The 21,586-nt window shown below is 40.7% G+C and overlaps 1 protein-coding gene and 2 non-coding genes across 3 annotated transcripts; 1 reads left to right on the top strand and 2 right to left on the bottom strand.

The window, feature by feature from the left end:
- The first annotated feature begins 1,402 nt into the window (after positions 1-1,402).
- pld3 (phospholipase D family, member 3) lies at positions 1,403-14,234 on the top strand. The gene is made up of 12 exons (XM_031739941.2): positions 1,403-1,589; positions 4,232-4,318; positions 5,576-5,623; positions 5,792-5,955; positions 6,468-6,648; positions 6,830-6,947; positions 7,433-7,560; positions 10,103-10,300; positions 10,928-11,067; positions 11,358-11,523; positions 11,640-11,739; positions 12,106-14,234. Exons 2-12 carry the CDS (start codon positions 4,292-4,294, stop codon positions 12,297-12,299), a joined length of 1,464 nt encoding a protein of 487 aa, XP_031595801.2. The 5' UTR covers positions 1,403-1,589; positions 4,232-4,291; the 3' UTR covers positions 12,300-14,234.
- A 3,607-nt stretch (positions 14,235-17,841) lies between these two features.
- On the bottom strand, positions 17,842-17,914 carry trnak-uuu. The gene has a single exon. It is a non-coding gene; the product is annotated as a tRNA-Lys (tRNA).
- Positions 17,915-18,344: 430 nt separating this feature from the next.
- Positions 18,345-18,417, bottom strand: trnaf-gaa. Its single transcript has one exon. It is a non-coding gene; the product is annotated as a tRNA-Phe (tRNA).
- Between the last annotated feature and the right edge of the window lie 3,169 nt (positions 18,418-21,586).

The following is a 21,586-nucleotide window of genomic DNA, read 5'->3' as shown; positions in this document are numbered from 1 at the left end:
AAGTGGTGTACTTCTAGTTCTTCCAGAAGGGGTGAGATAAAACATTTGGCATGTGAAATCAATGCACTTCAAATTAAAAGATACAAAATATGTATTTGGGTTCACATCATTGTTTTATTCTGTCAGCAGAGAGAGACATGGGAACACTGCCGTGTAAAACTGTTAACCAGCCTCTTTATTTTGTGGCTGTGCAAACACCTTCAGGGCTTTGTCTGGAGTTTATTGTCACTGCTGCTCAAAACTGTGCGCAGCTGCATAGGAGCTAAGAAGAAACAAAGACAAGCATGCACACGTTTTACACTATTAGATATGCTGACAAAGCTGATAAACAAGAAGAAATGTATTAGTATTACCATTACAACTGAAACCATACATATAAAGTAACAAGAGATTTGGCTAGTTGGATTTATGTCAGCTGATGTGGGGATATTTTTGTTAATTTCATTTATGTTGCTATTTACCTCTTTTGGTGATGAAGAAAGAGGTTTTCATGCTTTCTTTTAAACACATATGCACTGCAGTGCACTTTATTCCATATCCTTAAGGCCAGATTACAATCACCAAGTAATCTAACATGCATGTCTTCAGAGCCTGAGCACCTGCAGGAGACCCATACAGAACAGAAGATCCAGGCCCAGAACACTCTGCCGTGAGGTGCCAGCCCAAACCATAGCCCCACACAAACTGAGGCACAACACATAAACATAAGCAGCTGACATCAGTAGATGTGACTAGTGCCGCACCAGTCATTGTGAAACACGGAAACTTTGCATAAGACAATAAAAAAGGATCAAGAACCCCCAATCTGTGCTATTTGTGAAGATATAGGGCTCAAACTAAATGAAAATGTGAAAAGTGCAATGATCTGTTCTCTCCTGCATAAAACTGAGGGGTCACAAGCTTAAGTCAAATATTGATAGCTTATCTCAGCTAGAAGTATGCAATACAGCATGTGACCTGATCCCTCAGTTAAAACTAAAGTCTGCAAAAACCACCTGTGTCAGAAGAGAAAAAGAACCGCAGTGCAACTGGCGGATGGATATGAGGAGATTAGCTTTTAGACCTCAGCTCACAAAATCATGCCTGCTTCTTATTTCGGCTTCTGCTGTAGAAGGTCAATCCCATTCCAGTATTTCATTACGTTTTTTTAAGGGGGTTAGCGTTTCTGTTTATTCGTTTTACCACCTGGTGGAGCTGCAAACCCTGTAACACTTCACCCAGTGGACAAACCTTTAATGTCCTTATAAAATCAGTTTCTTTAAACGTCCATCCTTCACTCAGGTAAGCGCTTTCTCTGTGTTATTTGCGCCATCTTGTGGCAAAAAGGGAGAATTACATTACAGTAAGGCCCATATAGTACGTCACGTGAAAACGCCACTCTAATTGGTTGGATTGCACGGATCACATGACCTGCTCACTCATGTAGCCAAAACGGGAGTGAAACAAAACAAGTGCTTTAAATGTGCTTCTCTTTTTGTATTTTCCGGCAACTAACAATGAATATTAACCGTAAATGCCACTGTACGTAAACTGCACATGTCGTCGTCGCTGTGTGATGGACTGTAACTAACCTGGACGCATAGTAGCAGGTGGGTTAAATGTTCTTTAGAGCTTCTAGCGAACTGTTTTTGTTTTGCATCGTCAGCGACTCTCCGTCGGCCGACTAACACAGATCCAGGCTACAGTGTTTGTTAGCAGTTTGGGAGTTTAAACAAAGACTTTTCCCTCATGGTAAATTAATAATTTGTGCTTTACTTAATGTGTAGTTTTTAATTTATTTGATCTTTGCCAAACTCCAGAGTGACCCACATTTAACTGCATTCATGTTTTAGCCTCCTGCTGGCTAACCACACTTGTGTTATCTAAGTTAAACGTCAGAAAATGATGTAGGTAGGTAATTTAGTGATTTAGCATTCCTTACACTCACTGACACACTCGCTACAACTTGAGCTAAAAATCGTGAGTCACTTCTTCCTCTCTGAGTTGTTTTCTCTAATTCTAATTCATTTGTTCCTCTGCACAGATGCACAAACTCTTCTTTGTCTACTGCTAACAGATGCAGTTTGAGCCAAGGGGGCTTTTGGGGTTTGCTTTATTAAGTACAGCTAAAATAATAAAATTAAATATGGTGCTATAACAGTATGACACTTAGAGCTAACCTGTAGTTTCAACATGTTCCAGACTCGAGTTTCTTATATTGATGTTCCAGCATTGTTCAGTGTGTCATGTCCCACAGACGGCGCAGGAGTTTGACACAAGTCCACTAAGATCACAGAGTGAGTCTGCTCAAAGCAACTCAAGGTTATTCTCTCTGTGATTCAGCTCCAAAATTTCACCCAGGACCTTCTGATTACTTCAAACTGGGAAACTGTAGTAGGTCAGAGGTTTCCCTGCTTCAGAACAGGTCTGGGTTGGTCATTATCAAAACAAAGAGTCTGTGTTACCTTAACAGAAGTTGATGCATTTTCATCAAAAGTTGTTGTTGTTTTTTTAAATCTATCATGGTCTTAGTGAGTTTCATTGTATGGAATTGACAAAATTTGGTTCATAAACTACAGTTTTTTTGTTCAGTTCAAAGCTATTATGCTTCTTCTAAGCCAGCAACTTGAAAAGGACTAAACAGTCTATTTGATTTGTCACTGAGAGCAGATGTGTGGATGTTTACTTGAACGTGAAAAGCAGTTTCTCTTTCTGTGGTTTGTTTAAGTGAAATTTAAAAAACTTCTGAACATCAATCGGGTCACCAGCAAAACTCGTAGTGTTCTTCTTGTGTTTCTTAGATGCATTTGGCCCTTAATCATGTTTTATTATTATATTTTCAACATGTCAAAGCTAGTAAAATTTACAATTTGATACAAACAAAACACTCAAAGACTCTTTGTGTAATGAAGTCAGGACCGTTTTGCTTTTAGCGTGTTAGCAATAATTAAACATTTAATTTCATTCGTCTGCTTTTTCTTAATTTAAGAAATTTCTTCATATGCTTAAAAAAAACAACGACAACAGCGTGTGAAACTAAAATATTAGTCATGTGTTCCTCTCTGATCAGAAATATGTCTGTAGCATGAAATGTGTTTCCTGTCTTTGAAATCATTTTTCAGGAAGAGCCGGTTACCTGAAATATGTCCTGTATGTTAAAGAGCTTGTTTCTGACTGCGCTTTATAAGGAGCGAAAACTTCCAGTGGCCTGAAGTGTATAAATGTGTTCAGTGTGTTATATTAAAAGTTCAAAATGATGCGGTCGTTTTAATTGACTTTGGAGCAATGTGTATTACAAACAAGCTATCAGCCATCACACTGTGCTGTAATGTAATAGCACTTTTCACCACATATGTAGTGGGAGTAGTAGAGAAATATCTTGGTGCAGGTCCGACAGCCTGTGTAGCAGTATGTCTGTGATAGACCAAAATGGACTCTACTTTCATAAAAACTTTCATAAGTGTGACTTGAAACATTTCCAAATATTTGTGCATGACTCAGAGCGAAAATGCTTTTGCTTCACAATGCCGTATCACATGCTTCTTTGACTCTTGTGACTTCCAGCTCAGTGATATCGCAATTTTACCAAGTCACGGCACTTCCTCTGTCTTTGATGTAGTCAGATCTTGTAAAGAAGCATCACATTCTCTCTTTATCAAGTTTTTGTGTTTAATCAGATTTGATTTCAGTACAAAATACACTAATCTAATCCTTAATCTCTGTACTCGTAAGTTTATGGGGGTCCTTTTTTCTAGCTGCTAGCTGTAAGCTCAGAGGCCCTGTCACCCTGCAGGCAGCTTTTCAGCAGCTGGAGCTGTCTTTGTGCTGGAGATGGTGCAGTTCATTCTGTGTATGTGGTGGTGAAAACACCTAGAACCTTCTCTTTGTTGAGTGTGTAAAGGACAAGCTGAGGTGTGTGTCCCACGTTTGGTTGTGTTTGAGACTGCTATGTTGTTGAAAACTACACTGCTACTTTAAGTTAATGAGAACCTCTTAAGTCAGATAGAAACTGTGCAGGTCTGTCCTTTCTCAAAGCCATGTACCATTAAATAGCATTAAATGAATATCTACTGCTGCTGGTGCTGTTTACAGATATCATTACAGCCAAAACTTGGAGTGAAATGTTTTTTAAACCGTGTAGGAAAGTTTCCTTGGGTGCAGCTTCGGGATTGGTTGAGTCGTCATGTGATTACCCCTGACACATGATGACTTGAAGTAACGTTTGTGTTTTGTTCCTCTTGTTTGGTCTCAGAGCTGCAGAGCAACATAGTGAATGTGAGCTGACAGGACGGAGCTCATTTCTTCCGTGAACATGAAGACCGGCATCCCGTACCACCAGGTAAAGTTCCTTTAATATCTGGGCTTCATCAGTGTACAAACATCTCAGTTTTTAATCATTTCCTGATGGGGTTTTAATATTTATTTAATTATTACTTAATTATTTATCACTTACCTTCACTGTATTCTTTTTTAAATGTTTGAAATCAAATGTCGCCCCTTTGATGTGAGATAAAGTGATTAATTATTTTGCAATCACTGGTCACTTTGTGCATAGAAAATTAAGTGGTCAGTTATAAAGCTGTGTGCAGTGGTCACGCTATAACGCGGTTCACCTTTCACGGCCTCGCTGTTTCGCAGAATTTTTTTGTGCATTTTTTTTTTGTTTTGTTTTTTAACAGCACATTGTGTTCTGCATCCTGATTGGCTTTGTCAATCAGGACGCATTGTCAAATCAATCTGGCGCCGTGTCTCCTGTACAGTACAGAATGCGTTCAGCTTGTCAAATTTACATAAATCTTTGATCGCCAGCAGTGTGACTCTGAAGTGCTGCACTGCATGCTTGTAAGTTTTCTCCCCAACAAACACAACAATCACTGTCAAAAGGACCCGGGGGTTCCTTCGGTTTTATTCTTTAATACTGGACTTATTTTTCGACCAAGGTTTGAACTTTGAGAGTTTAAACAAGAGAGAAAAGTGTGAAAATGTTCATGCCTGTCTGAGAAAAGTGTAAAAAGTGTGTAGTGACGGGTTTTACAGCCTTAAAACGTTTATAATAACAGTAGAAAATAAAATTGGCTACTTCGTGGATTTCACCTGTCACGGGTTATTTTTAGAACGTAACTCCCGCGATAAACGAGGGGCCGCTGTATAGTCGATGTTCTGTTTTGCTGTGAAAAATATCCAAAGCATCTTGTTGGGGTTTGCCCACGTCATTGTTTTTCCTGTAATGCTGTAGACGTGCCCAACGCTGGAAGTCAAGGATATTTTTAAATCATGTGAGGAAGTGAAGGATTGTGTTTCAGTAAATGCTGTTGCTTTAGATTTATATTGACTGTAACTGCTTAAATTAATGTTACTCATTTTTCAATGACAGCATTTGGTGAATGAGTGCCAGTTTAGGAAGCTGGCAGACATGTAACTCTTTTCCTTTGTATGTTCAGAGAATGGTGGTTTTTCCATGACTCTAGCGGGTGCTGTCAGTTAGTGAGGTGACAATTTTGACACCCTGGATGTTTGGTATGATAGAGGTTTATGGTTCAGTCTGGATTGAATGTTCTCACAGTGTCCTTGTGTGGTGGTTGTGTTTGTGTGTTAGCTGGAGGATGAGTCCCGGGGACAAGAATACAACAGGAGAACACAGGTGGTGAGTTAGAGCACTAACACACAAGTACACCTGAATTTTTACTCGTCAATTTAAATGTTAATAAATCGCACTGATTTTTCAGTTTATGTCAAATATAAAGACAGAGAAATAAACGTAACACTGAACAAGAGCTGCAGGTTCTAAGGACGTCTCCTCCTCCCTCCTCAGTATTACAGGGGTTTGATAGCTCTGGCCACTGGGGCTAGTGTGCTGCTGGTCATCATGGCGCTCTGTAACCTCCTGATACCGAGGCCCTCCTCTTCCTCTTCCCACCCTGTTCCCGACATCAGCCTCCGTCTGCCTAACATGGAGTCCTGCACAGATCCCTGCAGGTAAGTGTAATTTAGAAACCACCACCTGCGTATGCAGAAGAGTTCAACATCCAGGAAAACAAAAAGCTTTTTCAAACCTTATTTTATGACAAAACCAGCAAACTTTCTTACTTTTTATCAAATTTGACTGATGATTCTATCCATCCAGCTTCATACCAACAAAAGAAAACTACTTAAAGTGCAGATTCTTGATTATACATGAAACAGCATCTTCATTACTATCCATACTCTACCCAGCCTCTTCTATAACTCAGCTAAAGTTTAAAGCTTAGTTAAACTATCTGCTTGACATGAATTCATGTAATTGTGTAATGATGATGTCAGCTAGCTTTGGGATGGACTTTGTCAGTTGTCGTACCTTTTACATTCACCAAAAAAGCAATATAAAAAAATTCTTCTGAAGCTCTGGATCTTCTAAACTTCTGTTCTGAACATGTTGACCTTCTGTATTAAACATTTTTCTTGACGTTGGACGTTGAAGTAAAGACTCTCCCGCTCTTCTCTGTCTTCAGGATCATGTTGGTGGAGAGCATTCCCGAAGGCCTGGAGTTTAACTCCAGCACCACTCATCCATCCATCTTCCAGTCGTGGATGAATCTGATGAACGAGGCTCGCAGCAGTGTCGACATCGCCTCCTTCTATTGGACCCTCACCAACAAAGACACACACACTCATGAGCCGACAGCCAATCAGGTCAGCAGGAGTTGTCTACATTTTACTTTTTCTCTTTTCCTCTAACATTAAATTATGCTTAAGAGTTATTGATTATTAATTGATGAAAAGTGCTTATAATTGTGTCGATTGACCTTGGTCTAAAGCAGTTATCGTGAAACAACCAGATAACTGATCTGTGATTTTCTCGCCGTGTTCACAGGGTGAGGCTGTTCTGAAGAGGCTCGCTGAACTATCGGGGAATTTATCCATTCGTATTGCCGTCAACACACCGCAGGAGAAACAGCCACGGCATGACCTCAGGCTGCTCAACGACTCAGGTGACTCTTGGGTTCTTTTGAACGTCACACCTGCAGGGCTCAGACTGATCTGACAACTGTCTGAGTTATTATGAAATTAGTTTAATACACATATTGTGATGTCTCACTGTATGTGGGACATCATATGAAGTCTGTGAGCCTCTCATCGACACTTGTGTTTAGTTGGTTGGTTGTGATGGGAGTTTAGCTGGGACATTAACAATAACACTGGCATTGCAACATACAACTATGCATAAGCACCATTTTTTGTTTTTATTTCTTTGTTTTGGTTTTTTGTAGTGCATAAGACTGATAAACATTCTGATTTACCTTGGAGCAAAATGGATTATTCTGAGATACTGAGTATCCCTTTCTTCTGTCTCAAATCATCAATATGTTATGTTCATTTATCATTGTCCAGTATTGCTGTCCTGTGAGCAAAATGCTTCCAGCCCTCAGAATTGTTAGTTTTTATGAAATAAGTGTTCGTTTTGTGTGACTTTTAGGAGCCCATATTAGGACCGTAAACATGAAGGAGCTCACCACAGGCGTTCTTCACACCAAGTTCTGGGTTGTGGACAAGCAGCATATTTACATTGGCAGTGCCAACATGGACTGGAGGTCCCTCACACAGGTACACAAACACACAGACTCTCTCTCACTGTCATGTAAATGCTGTTAGAGGTGGATGCTCAGTACAGTCGATGTGTTTAAAGGTAAACAGAGTAAACTTATCAGTATATTTACTATTAAACAAGTTCTTTCTACTCTTGACTTGGTGTGACGTTAAAGAGAGTGGATGTCCCTCCACCTACCTCTGAATATGAGAACAGCAGCACTGCCCACCTGCCAATCAACCTTCTGTTTATCAGGGCATCCAATCAGAAGAAAGGTAGCCCAGACCTTATGTGGGACTTCCTCTTCAAAAGCTGAAAAAAGTCCACACACCCACTCCCAACAACCATTAACAATAGAAAAGAATCAAAAGTTCACCACGTTTGATTATGTTCCCTAATACACACATATATATATGTTAGGGTGACCAACCATCCTCTTTTCCCCGGACATGTCCACTTTTCACTTCTGTCCGGGGCGTCTGGGAGTTTTTCGAGATTGATGAAAATGTCCGGGTTTTCCTATAAGCCTACAGAGGACTCATATGTGTGATGTCATCCCCGAACTGCGAGTTGTTGTTCTGCACTCACAGACGGGACAGACAGCGCGCAGCAGCGTGCCTGATGATGTTTAAAAGATGCCAAAGCGCAACTGCAGCTTTTCAGACGAACTTCAAAAGAAATTTCCTTCGTACTGGTAATTTTTCTTATACAGATGAGGCCATATTTCTGTACCATTATTTAATTCCAGAGGTTTTTAAGTTATTTTTTTTTGCCCTTGTTGACTTGTAAAAGCCTATGTGACGTTTTTTGTTTCACCATTCATTAACCGCACAGTGAAGGCATCGTTTAAATATGTTCAAATTTCCTTTAAGCAAAGAGTATTATTAAAGTTCTTCATGACTGGGCCAAGTGTCCTCTTTTTTGGAAATCAAAATATGGTCACCCTGATACACACACACACACACACACACACACACACACACACACACACACACACACACATATATATATATATATATATATATATATATATATATATATATATATATATATATATATATATATATATATATATATATATATACACATATATATATATATATATATATATATACATATATACATATATATATATATACAACAAGAACAAGCTCTGTACAACATCCATAGAGGCTGGGGTCTATCACACCAGGCAAGACCCCAGGTGCAGGCTGTGTAAAGATGCCCCAGAGACAATCCAGCACATAACAGCAGGGTGCAAGATGCTAGCAGGCAAGGCATACATGGAACGCCATAACCAAGTGGCCGGCACAGTGTACAGGAACATCTGTGCCGAGTATAACCTGGAAGTCCCGAGGTCAAAATGGGAGACGCCCCAAGGGTGATGGAGAATGACCGAGCTAAGATCCTGTGGGACTTCCAGATACAGACGGACAAAATGGTGGTGGCTAACCAACCGGACATAGTGGTGGTAGACAAACAGGAGAAGGCGGCTGTAGTGATCGATGTAGCGGTTCCGAATGACAGCAATATCAGGAAGAAGGAACACGAGAAGCTGGAGAAATACCAAGGGCTCAGAGAAGAGCTCGAGAGGATGTGGAGGGTGAAGGTAACGGTGGTCCCCGTGGTAATCGGAGCACTAGGTGCGGTGACTCCCAAGCTAGGCGAGTGGCTCCAGCAGATCCCGGGAACAACATCGGAGATCTCTGTCCAGAAGAGCGCAGTCCTGGGAACAGCTAAGATACTGCAAGAGGACCCTCAAGCTCCCAGGCCTCTGGTAGAGGACCCGAGCTTGAAGGATAAACCCGCCTGCAGGGGCGTGATGGGTGTTGTTGTTTTTTTTTTTTGTTGTTGTGTAGATATATATATATATCTATATATATATATCTCAGCATGGTCTGTATATGCTCAAAAATCTATTATTTTATTTTATTTTATTTACATTAGCTTCACTTTCTTCACCAGCACTGGGTCTGTGCCCCACAATTTGTGAACTAGCGGCTTAATGGGAATGATGGGGAGGGGGTCTTAAAGTGGAAAGTAGTTTTTTTTCACACAGGATGAATTACGAGGCTCCACCAATAAGAATCATCTGAAGCTTCTCTAACAGGCCTGTAAACCTATAAACAGCGTAAGTTTCGGTAGTCCCGCCCAAATACTGACACTGACTCTGTCCCATTTCTTCTGCTTTCAAGAGGAAGTTTTTGTGTTGGTATAAAGTTTCAGTCACATGCTAAACTGTTTAGTCTACACTTGTTTAATGTGGGACCATCAATCTGGTAAACCACATCTCCCTTTTACATTTCTCAATCAGATTTTCGCTGAGGTGTCATGAGCTTTCATTCGCATCCTGTTTTTACAAGATTGCACTAAAGTCCCAGAACCGTATTTCTGATAAACTAATCAGAAAAGATACCGGCTTAATAGTAGGCCAAAGAAATGTAAACTGGGGCAGAAGTGAAGGAACAACATTTCTTATTTCCTCTTTGTTTTCTGCAGTTTTAAAAATGCAAAACTGGCAAAAAAGAATGTAAATAATGTTCTCTTGTTGGTCTCCAGGTGAAGGAGCTGGGTGTGGTGGTCTACAACTGCAGCTGTCTGGCAGCAGACCTCAGTAAGATCTTTGAAGCCTACTGGTTTCTGGGGGAGAGCAAGTCAATCCCATCACCTTGGCCAGAGAGGTTCTCCACCATGTACAACAAGGATACACCCCTCCAGCTGCCTCTTAACAACACGCCATCCAACGTCTATCTGTCGGTGAGCGGGATTTTCTTTTCATGTTGATTCATAAGAGCCAGTTAATCACCTCTAAGTAGTTTTAAGGTTTCATTTCTGACCATGTGGGAAATAACAGGTGTTTCTAGATGGTCACATCATGCAGAGAGGGAGGGACATTTTCAGCGATGTGCTTGTAAACATGCAATGTGCAACCACAATTTGTCACTTAACCACATACAGTTAAGTAGAAAATGTAAGAAAAAAACATCTTTACCCTTTTCTCACTCCTGTACAGTCTGCCATCAGTACTGAAAGAAGATGTGAGTGTTTGGTTTCTGTTACAGTCACAGAAATGGGCAGATATCAACACCTCTTTCAGGGCGATGCAGGGCCGGGGGTTTCCAGAGCTGTTCGAAAACAATGTTCAGCACAGAGTTTTGGTTTCTCTTACAGCACTCACGTTTCCAGGATTCAAGATTCAAAACCTTTTTACTTTACTTTAAAATGTAATGTTTTAAATACAGTCCCACTGAGGCTACTAAATCAACCTACAGTCCCACATAGCCGTACATTCATCCAGTTTTTGTAGTTTAGCATATTGTAGTTTTCTGTATTTTAAAAAATGTTTCTAAAATGAACTAACAATCCTTTTTTCTGCTGGATCAGAGTTCCCCTCCATCCTTATGTGCAGCCGGCAGGACTTCAGATCTTCAGTCCATCCTCAGTGTGGTGGAGGATGCTGAGAGCTTTGTCTACATCGCTGTCATGAACTACCTGCCCACCATGGAGTTTTCACATCCTAAAAGGTGCAGTTTTATTGATAGTTGTGAAATGTAACTACAGGAAAACAGTTGATCGTTGTTTTTGCTGATTAATTTAATTAGTGTGTTTTTCTTTTATGGTCCTACATCAACTCCAGTCAAGTCAATAAAAAACAAAAACCTCAATTATCATTAAATAAAACAGTAAAAGAAGTAAACATGAACATGTTTGCACAATAAAACATCAGGATATCCTGATCAAATCATCCTGAAAGGAAGTGAGAAACATTAAGTTTTTAACGTTGTGCTTGAACTGTGTGTGGCGCCCTCTGCAGGTACTGGGCGGACATTGACACGCAGCTGAGGCGAGTTGCATATGAGAAGCGGATTAAAGTGCGACTGCTGATCAGCTGCTGGAACAGCACACAGCCGGTCATGTTTTCTTTCCTGACGTCTCTGGCCTCAGTTTATGACCCCAAGAATAACCTCGACATCCAGGTGGTGAGTGGCTCTTATGGTCAAGCATCATCTCCCGCTGGGAAAGGAGGTTGTACGCTTTATGGCGCTTATTCTTAAGTAAAAACATTATCTTATGACTTTGTGTTTTCTTTATTTAGAGGCTCTTTGTGGTGCCTGCCACCCCCAAGCAGAAGGAGATTCCCTTTGCAAGAGTTAACCACAATAAGTACATGGTGACGGACAAGATAGCATACATAGGTGAGGCACACTTTTTTTTTGTTTACTAATAATTTTTTTTGTCTTTAAATCGTTAAGATGGTTTAAAGAGTGCACATAGAGAACTTGCTCGACCAATTTTAATGGCCCATTTTACAGTTACAATTAATCCCCCAAAACACAGAAAAATTTGATTTTCATGAGAAAATCAAATTGAGAAAATACAGATGAGAAAATACATCATGATACTGAACTTGAATACTTGTTGGAGGTGTTAAAAGCCAAGCTGATGGCTGCTTTTCTAAGCATGTCATTAGTCACACATACTTTATCATCATCTGTCCAATCAGTCATTCAGAAAAAAAAAGATCGTGTGCTTAAATATAATCTGTGGCTTTCTGTTTTCAGGTACATCCAACTGGTCAGGAGACTACTTTGTGAACACAGCTGGCTCAGCATTGGTTGTCAACCAGACGGCGTCACAGTCTGTTGAGTCAACTGTCCAATCACAGCTGAAGGCTGTCTTTGAGAGAGACTGGAACTCGGGCTACAGCACTCCTCTCACCCAGCACTCAAACCTCAAAGACTTCTGTTACGTTTAACAGACACACGTCAGTCATTGTTTCTGACTTCGACACAGCGCACTTTGATTTTAGTAGTGAAGTGTGAAATGCATGAAAATTGATCAGCTATAATGTGGAAACCCCTGAGCTTAAAATCAGCAACAGCCAACCTCTTAGCAGAGTGTTTGCTAGACTGCTGAGGTTTAGTGCCACACTCTTATTTCATCAGAAAAAAACGGAGAATATAGACAGTTTTTTTTTAAAGAGAGTCCAACATATGCTCCATATTTTGGGCTGGTTTTAAGTAACGTTGAAGCTGATCTGTTAGACAGCTAGATTTTATCCAAGCATCTTTGTCTGCCTTATGGTCTGTATGTTTTCACACCAGCATTCACATGGATACAAAAAACATATGAAACGGGCTAATACTGGCTGGAAATATTAAGCTCAACTTTCAACTACATTTGGCTGGTATCACAGTATTATAATATTCTGATGTACTTACAAACCCCAAGAGTTTGATTGCCAAAAATAGCACCAAAAAGAGTTGCTTTTCTTTATTCTTAAACTGGTACAGAGATGCCAATTTGAGGCCATATTGTTGTGCACTACAGAAAAATGCCAACAGAAGTTGGGAATATTCAGCTGAGCTCAGTGAGCTGTGAAATATGCCAACTGCAGGAAGTATTTAGGAATTTTTAGAGTTCATTACATGCACAGCATGGGCAAAGGTGTACGCAGGATTAGTTTGTAGATATTTGCAGATAAAGACGTTAACACGTCTCACATTATATTTGTCAGTGTGAGCAGGACCTCCTGCAACAATCTGTGGGTGAAGGTAGCGGTGTCCCTGATCTTCTCAGCTGCTGATTTCCTGACAGATTAAATGTAAATATATATTTAGATCAGTAAACATTCAGAGTGTGGTGAAGGTTTGCAGTCTTGTTTCCTTCCAGGTTACAGTCCACGTGTCTGTGCAGACACTGGTCATGCAGTGATGGGTCCAGTGGTTGTGTCTTTTTGTTCTGACACAGCCTGCATACAGAAGTGTTTTTCTTTTCTTCAGTGCCTCAAAGACTGCAGCCTTGAGTAATGAGGGGTAGCTGCAGTGAGTCAGTGTTATAGATTGATAACATAAATAATTCATTCAGCATATTAGTATTTCTTGAAGTGAGAGGAATAAAGTTTGTTTAGTCAGCGAATCCCTCACATCGATAGCTGCAAAGGTTTGTATGATCAGCAGCTTTTTGTACTGTCTTATATTGTATATACCAGGAAAACGTTATGATGGGATAAAAAAACATACACACAAATGCACACCATATCTACTGGTAAAGGTTTTCCAGCAGTATCTGAGCAAAGGAGTCAGACATGAATGTTTAACTTTCATCATGTGGTTTCTATCATGTACTCCCAATAGCTGTAGGGGGCGCTGTTTCAGCATTGGCGTCAGGTCAGTGGTGAACGTCATGTTTTCTGTCTCCTGCAGTGACTCGTGTAAAGGGATCGATTCAGTGAATCACAGCTTCAGCCTCAGTGGGAGTTTTCATCCCAGTTCATCTCAGGGAGTTTGAGTGCTTTTGTAATTTTCTGGAATTTAAAATAATTGATGCTGAACCAGGTTTCCTGTGCCTGTAAACAAGAAAATAATTTTAAAAAATCCTCTCTGGACTGCTTTGAAATAAGCAAATAAAATCTAAAGTCTGCAGTGGATCTAAGGGAAATAAAGTCTTTACTTTCCACTGTGTGGAGTAACTGAAACTATTAATTACATAGCTATGATAGCTGTCCTGGGGAGCAGGTTTACAGAGTCAGAGTTTAGACTGCTGCAGGAGTGACTTTGATAGGCTGTTGTAATGTTAGGCAGAGGATTATGTCACAATTTACTTTCCATTTGGCACATAAACTAGTTAATAACACACTGTGTAGTATCAAAAGCTTATCTTTTAACTTCAATAAAAACGTCTTTCATACCACGTGTCATTATTTGAATTACTCCAGTGCAAAATAGTTTTTTCACACACTTATCACAATTTGATCATTTGAAATAAATTTAATCCCCCTGTAATGTGTTAATTATGATTGGAGACATTGTTTACAGTGCTAGAAATATCAAACCTGTAGGAGAAATATCAAACTGAATTAGTTGCATGGATTGTAAACTCATCAAAAATGTTGGAAAACCCCAGTTTGTCAAAACACATATAGACTCGGGGCCAAATGAATTAGCTTAGGCAAGCTATAAAAAAAGGGAAGCACAACATTTTATTGCTTGCTCAAACAGCCCAAGTAATCTAAACTTAGTAACAGGAACTTCCTAGACATGTCTACGTACAAATGAAATTCTAAAGCACACAGCAAAGCCTCACTACCTGCCATTTAAAAGAATAAAAGCAATGCTATGAGTTAAGGTTGAGCTGCTCTACCTGAAGGCTCACATTTGTGATGCTGCAGTATCAGATTTCTAACACTGGTGGGCAGTGTTGGTGCAGTTTTGAGCCTTGTCCGATCTGTGAGATTACATTTCAGGATTCTGTTTTCAAATTTGTTTCTGATAGAAAGTCTAAACTAAAAAGTCTCATGACCAATGAAATCAAAGTTTACCAAAGGGGGATAACCTAGTGCTGCTTCTATATGATGGAAGTACTAAACTTTACTATGAAATAAAAGGAAATCCTAGTATCAGTGCTTTTTACAGCCTGTGTATTTTATGCTATGTTGTAGTTTTTGTTTTCATGTTTTGAAGTGAATCACAGTCCAGAGCAAAAACAACACTCGTTTCAGACTCAGAGGGTCCGGCTGTGCTCCAGTGGATCTGATTATGGGTGGGTTTAAATGACGGACTCGAACACACCCAGTCTCTGCTGACTGCAGACCAGGCTGATACGTGCTGTGTGATAAATACATACCTACTGAGTAGGTGGGTGGTTTTTAACTCAAATACACTACAAACACCAGTGTTGTGTGCAGTAAGATGATCCCTGTATTTTGAAATTAATTACAATGTTTTTAAATTAATATACATATACAATATACAGACATGTGAATACTACATGTCCTTGAAGAACAACCTTTTATGAACTTCACAAAACAGTCATTTTTAAATTGGAGGTATTTTGCTCAAAATTGGAGGATTTTCAATATACTGGAAAAACTGAAATTGTAATGACGTGAAATTTACAATATTATAATATTATAATATAATACTAGCCCCTCAATTTGCATTTGTGGGTCCTTTCAAAAATTGTTTCAAAACAACTATGCCAAATTACTTCTTTTGAAGATTATTCATAGCACCAAAACACTAAACTCACACAGTTTTCTCACACAGCTGAACTCAACATCTGCCGACTCATTTTAATGTTATTTTGCACTTGAACAACACGCCTGTAAGTCACAGGATCCAATGAGCTCTGCTTAAACCATCCTGAATTGATTTAACTGTCCTTGTTCTACGGGATATGCAATAAAAAAGGAGTCCTGCTGCTCTCTGTGCATTAAAATACAAATGCTTTATAAAACTATACAGCAGAGAAGTATCTGATGAGCCTTCAAAACTCTGATCAGTACATTTATTCTTCTTCAGGAATCATTTGATGGTGTCACCAGCACCTGAAACAGCATGTTCCCCCTCCTCGTGCCGTGGTCTGAATACCCGACAATAAACTGTATCCCTGATACATCATGCTGATACCTGTCTCTGCTCAAACCCACAAGAATAGTGGGTTGCAAAGCAGTGATCCTTATAAATATATCTAAACCCGAAACATATCCTCTTAGGTATCTGCAACATGTTGCTTCCCGGTGTGTAAACTATGCCGTCGTCAGTGGTCATGGAACGCAGCAGAGCCCAACCCAGGAGGTTATTTCCGTCCCTCGGCTAACTATCCAAAAACGCACAGTCTCCACCCATTCAGTGACCCATGAAGTGTGTCTGTGGTGGGAGAGGCAGCTTGGGTTTAGGTTCTCTGCGGACACTTGATGGAGCTGCTTAAAAATACTGAGTTCAGGTGTACCTGTGATGGGATGGGATTAAAAAAGATGTGCTCTAATTTAATGTTTGTGTCCTTAATCTTCGCTTTTTAAGGTTGGAAAAATAGATTTGTACCTCGAACGTTTCGAGGTACAAAGGCTTACAAACTTTATATCTTTATCTGTGGAGCACTTATCACTGCAGCATCAAGCTGCACCACCCACTAAATGCTGTTACGGAAAAGTCTCTGCTGCCAGGGGGCCACTTCAGTCTGTTTGTGCCAACCTCAGGACCACCCAAATTACTCTTTTACTATGCTGCACTGTGACAGATTTATATATTTTTCTCTTTTTGCTACTCTTTGTGCAGATGTTTCAGTGCCAAGGTGTTTGGACGTGCAGGGAACACTAACGTAATAACTATTGTGTGTGTGTGTGACATTTTGTTTTTATCTTGAGAATGACAATTAAACAACAGTATTTGCTCCTGAGTGGGAAGATGTCATCTGTACGTTAAATATTTATGCCCCAGATTGTTTGAGGTGACATTGATCTTGCTCTAAGTGTTTTCTGTGAAGATACTAAGCTGCTTTGGGAAATTAAAAACTGAGAAAAATCCATTATTAGAGGTTTGGTGATCCAGGTTTGTACTGCAGTATTTTATTTTAAAAAATGAATAAATGGAAGCTAAAAGGAGATGGAGAGAAAATCTGTAACCATGGTTTTTATAAAGGGAACAAGTATACGGTCAGAGAAGTATGTGAGGCTGGTGCAGGATATATATGAGGACATCAAGATAGTGGTGAGCTGTGCAGTAGGACTGACAGATGAGTTCAAAGAGGGAGTGGGATCATCAGAGATCAGCTCTGAGCACCCTCTTGTTTGGAGGCTGATAGATGAGCTCAGGCAGGAGTCTCTGTGGGCTATGATGTTTGCAGATGACGTTGTGATCTGTAGGGAGAGTGGGGAGAAGGTGAAGACAGCCTGGAGAGGTGGAGGTATGCACTGGAGAGAAGAGGCATAAAAGCAGAAGCAAGACAGAATAACTGTGTTAATGAGGGGAAGGCAAGAGGGAGGGTGAAGGTGCAAGAAACAGTAGTGAAGATGTCTTGATGCATTCTCAATCATCCAGGTAAGTAAATCTCCAAAGGTTGATTCTGTTCATCTGGACGTAACGGCTTTTAGACCCTTTTAAGCTTTGGATTTTACAGTGAACTGTGATGAACTTTGCTCTCTTAAATGTTGTCCCACCTAAAGTAAGACAGAAAAGAAGTTAAAGGGTAACGTGTCAAGACACCCTAGATGGAATTGGTAATTGATGAGATTGGCATGTCTTGGACACTGGGTTTAGGAAAGGAGCTGAGCTGAGAACCAACTGGTGGTGAGTTGGACCAAGGGGCAGGGAAAGATTCTTTACAGACCTTGTACGCTGGGATCATCTGAAAGAGGTCTCTGTCCCTGACATCTACAAGTCCCACATCGTCATCTCACCTGCAGTCCATGGACTTTGCTCCAAATGCCAATGAGGTCACACAACTATCAAGAACAAGTGAGCTTGTTAGGTAAAGACATGGAACCACCAAAGGGCAAGGATTAGGATGCCAGGAAACACCTGGACAGGGACTTGAACCCTGGACCCTCAGATTAAAAGTCTGATGCTCTTCCATCTGAGCTACCCAGGCTACAAAAGCCACGCGTTTGTCCTCTGGGCCACATACTTTCGTTCGTTTCTGTAACAATGTGAACTCTTATCCTCTCATTTTACTGTATGTACTGGTGAGGATTTGCAGTTAGATATTATTACATCATCATTTCAGACAAGAGCCAACGCAAGGATTTAATTCTAGGGGAAACATCGCTAGGCTGCATTATGAGGTGTGATCACCCAACGTACCAAGCCTGAGGTAAGTCAATCGTATAATGGCTGAGGACTGGGAGCGTCTGGAGGAGGAGGACCTTCTTCAAATCCCACCTCCACGTGATGGACGTTTGCAAGCTGCAACATCTGTGTTTGTTTTCTCATTTGATGGGAATGATCCACGTAGTTGTTGGCCGTATAATGAAGTCCTACCAACGAACCTACCAAGCCCCAGATGGGAACCAAAATAGCTTTGCCGAAACCCAGGATCGAACTAGGGTCCTTTAGATCTTCAGTCTAACGCTCTCCCAGCTGAGCTATTTCGGCACATTTTGCAATGGAAAGTGCTCAAAAATTGCATTCTAATGACCAGTCACGGCTACAGCTGGCCAAACTGCACTACAGCTGACCCACTGAGACAGTAAATCATGGGAACCAAATCATGGGATAAAATTTTACTTACTTACTTAAATCAATGTGAAATGAACTTTAAAACCCCAAAACACGCTGCGCCAAAAATTGGTCCACCCCAAGGATCGGGTCCCCCAACACAAACAGAGTAATATAGTGGATGCTGTTAAGAGTCAGGAGGATTGCCAGGATTTATACATCGGGAAACCAAATAACCTCTGGTGAAGCGGATGGCACAACACAGAAGAGCCACCTCATCAGGCCAGGACTCTGCAGTCTATTTACACCTACAGGCCAGTGGACACTCTTTCAATGATGAGGATGTAACATCCTGGACAGGGAGGAACGCTGGTTTGGCGCCGGAGTCAAGGAGGCCATTTACGTGAAGAGGAAAGACCATCTCTGAATCGAGGAGGGGGCCTAAGGGTACATCTTTCGCCATCTTACAATGCTGTGATTGCAGCCATTCCCCAACTCTCTGTGAACGGTACTCATGGCCATTGATCAGTGGGCCTTGATCAATGGTCATGAGAATTTGCATGATGAAGGAACCTCCCAGCTCATTGTTCCTTCAGTGGGCTGGTTTCAGTCATTATGCAAATGTCCTGTTTATAAGGTTTGGGGAAACCTGCAGTCAGCTGAGACTGAAGAAGTCACTTGGATGAGTGACGAAACGTTTCTCCCACAAAACGCTACGTCCAGATGAACAGAATCAACCTTTTGGGATTTACTTATGGTTACTTGGATGAACCATCCAAAGAGACAGATGTAGTACAACAGAGGTGAAGAAGAGAGGGTGGACAGGGTATAGTGGGTGGAGATGAGTCTCAGGGCAAAGTAGAGTTGGAGATGCTCAGATTATCATTTGGAGTTACCAGAATGGACAAGATTAGAAATGAAAACATCAGAGGGGCAACTCAGACTGAGCACCGGGATACAAAGTCAGAGAGACACGGCTGAGATGGTTTGGACATGTGCAGACGAGGAATAGTGGATATACTGGGCAAAGGATGTTGAAGGTGGAGCTTTCAGGTGAGAGGAAAAGAGGAAGATCACAGAAGAGACTCACTGATGTAGTGAAGAAGACATGCAGATGTTTGTTGTGACTGAGGAGGGTGCAGGGCAGGGTGAGATAGAGGCAGAGATTTTTAATTACTTCCTCGAAAAGCTTTATTGTGATGTTTGAATGCTGAAGTCATTGTTAATTCCCGTGGAGATAAGTGTGATTAAAGCTGATTAAATCATTAAAACTAAATGTGTGTAATTTATAGGCATTGTGAACTAACCACAGGAGCAATTGCAGAAGCAAATACAGTGTGAGAGGAGAATAAATGGCGTGCATTTGTGAGTAAATGCCTTCTGCCTATACAAAGCGAGAGCATCAGAGAGGAGGAGTGGTGTGGGAAAACTTTAGATGGCTGGATACCTGGCACGTAGCAGCTTTCTGAATTAACTGCAAAGGTCTGCAGGTCCCCCTACCTCGGGTTATAGAGGAAAAATGATGGCAGTGGGGTAATGCTGCAGTGAAAGTGTAAGCAGGCGTGTCTAAACTGGAGAAGGGATTCTAGAGGACGATCAGTGACCGTACTGGTTTATTTTATAGGATGTCCACCTCTGATTGAATAGGCTTCAAATAAGGCAACACGCAAATGGGAAGAGGGAACAGCAATACCAGCATGTGGGACTGTGAGCAACAGGCGTGGCTGTATTTTCTGGTGTTGTCAATACCTTAACTAGAGCAAGAAAGTGCAGGGAGAAATTTCCACGATCTGCCACCACCTCCGCTCTCTCGCTGAGTGGAAACAGTCTGAAAGAGTAGGTTGAAGGGTCAGAGGCTCACATGGTACTCACTTAGAAGAAGATTGTCATTTGAAGAGGAGTCAGACGTTTGAAAGAGTCTGACTCCTTTCTTTGTTCTAGCCTTCATTCACCCGTCTTGGAGGATATGCTGCATGCATGTCATGTCAGAGTGACTAATTACTTGTTTTCTACTTCCAATTAGCAATCATGTCAATGTCCAACTGGGAAAATCATATTTTCTAAGGCTCCAAGGTAACAAAAAGAACTGAGTATGAGCAACAGCAAGATAACATCAGCCAAAGTCTGTGGTTCAAAATAACACTTTCTCCTATATCTCGTATATTCTCTTATATCTTATTAGTTTTAAAATCACAACATAGCCGCCCAATTTATGTTAATTTACATGACATAGTGAACATTTGTATCTTTATTTAGCTTTCATGTTTATTGATAAAATGGACTGGAAAAATCACCACTAGTACTTGCTAACACAAGTAAATGTATAGAAATCCTTTCATGGGATGTGGAAATTGCACTCTGCGTGCCAGGAGTGCAGGCCCAACTCTGGAGCTATCATTATGATTAAAGGCTAAGCCCAGACTCACACTGGCAGGTGAACACCATTAAGTCTTATACCATATCTAAAATCTTGTACTTTTGTACTTAAATGTGCTATTTTGAGGCTTCAGTATGTTCAAACCAACAAGTACAGCTACAAGAACTGCACTACGAATACCCGGGTGATGCACTAATAACAGTCAAAATGTTGGCCCCCCGAAAACTTGTAACCTTAAACGATAACCACTGACTATACAGTGGAGGTGGAGCAACGACCAACGAATTTTCATCCAGTAGCGTATCAGCTGCACAATTCTAACATTACTGAATCATTGCAGAAATGAATCCAGTGGCTCTAACTAAGTACTTTTACTATCTCTGTGTCTCATTTTCAGCCGGTCAGGTTTCACAGCAGGACTGGGAGAGGAAAACTATCTTTCTGAGTATCTGAATAGTCCCTTCTCCTCATCCCTGCATGCCTTTGAATGTAATCAAGTGATTTAGATCATTTCTCAAATCTCTTCAGTGTGATTGGACTAATTCAGTTGGTCATTAATGGGTCTGGAAAGCTGACACCAAGCCGTTTCAGTGCGTCTCTTGTGTGATTCATTAAAGGTCTTTAACTCGTACAGGATACTTTGCTGAAGCACTAAAATGGATTGCCAAAACATGTTTTGCAAGATGGGCTTCTTGAAGAACGCCTCTTCAGAAAATCTGTCACAGTTCC

The sequence above is a fragment of the Oreochromis aureus genome, linkage group 14, assembly GCF_013358895.1.
Source record: "Oreochromis aureus strain Israel breed Guangdong linkage group 14, ZZ_aureus, whole genome shotgun sequence".
NCBI classification, from domain to species: Eukaryota; Metazoa; Chordata; class Actinopteri; order Cichliformes; family Cichlidae; genus Oreochromis; species Oreochromis aureus.
This window is presented reverse-complemented; position numbering and strand designations above follow the sequence as displayed.

Bases quoted from the DNA above. Each gene is read 5' to 3' on its own strand.
- pld3 (XM_031739941.2), top strand. From the start codon at position 4,292: ATGAAGACCGGCATCCCGTACCACCAG. The intron at 5,624-5,791 runs GTGAGTTAGAGC...CTCCCTCCTCAG, and splicing joins ACAACAGGAGAACACAGGTG to TATTACAGGGGTTTGATAGC. The intron at 6,948-7,432 runs GTGACTCTTGGG...TGTGACTTTTAG, and splicing joins CAGGCTGCTCAACGACTCAG to GAGCCCATATTAGGACCGTA.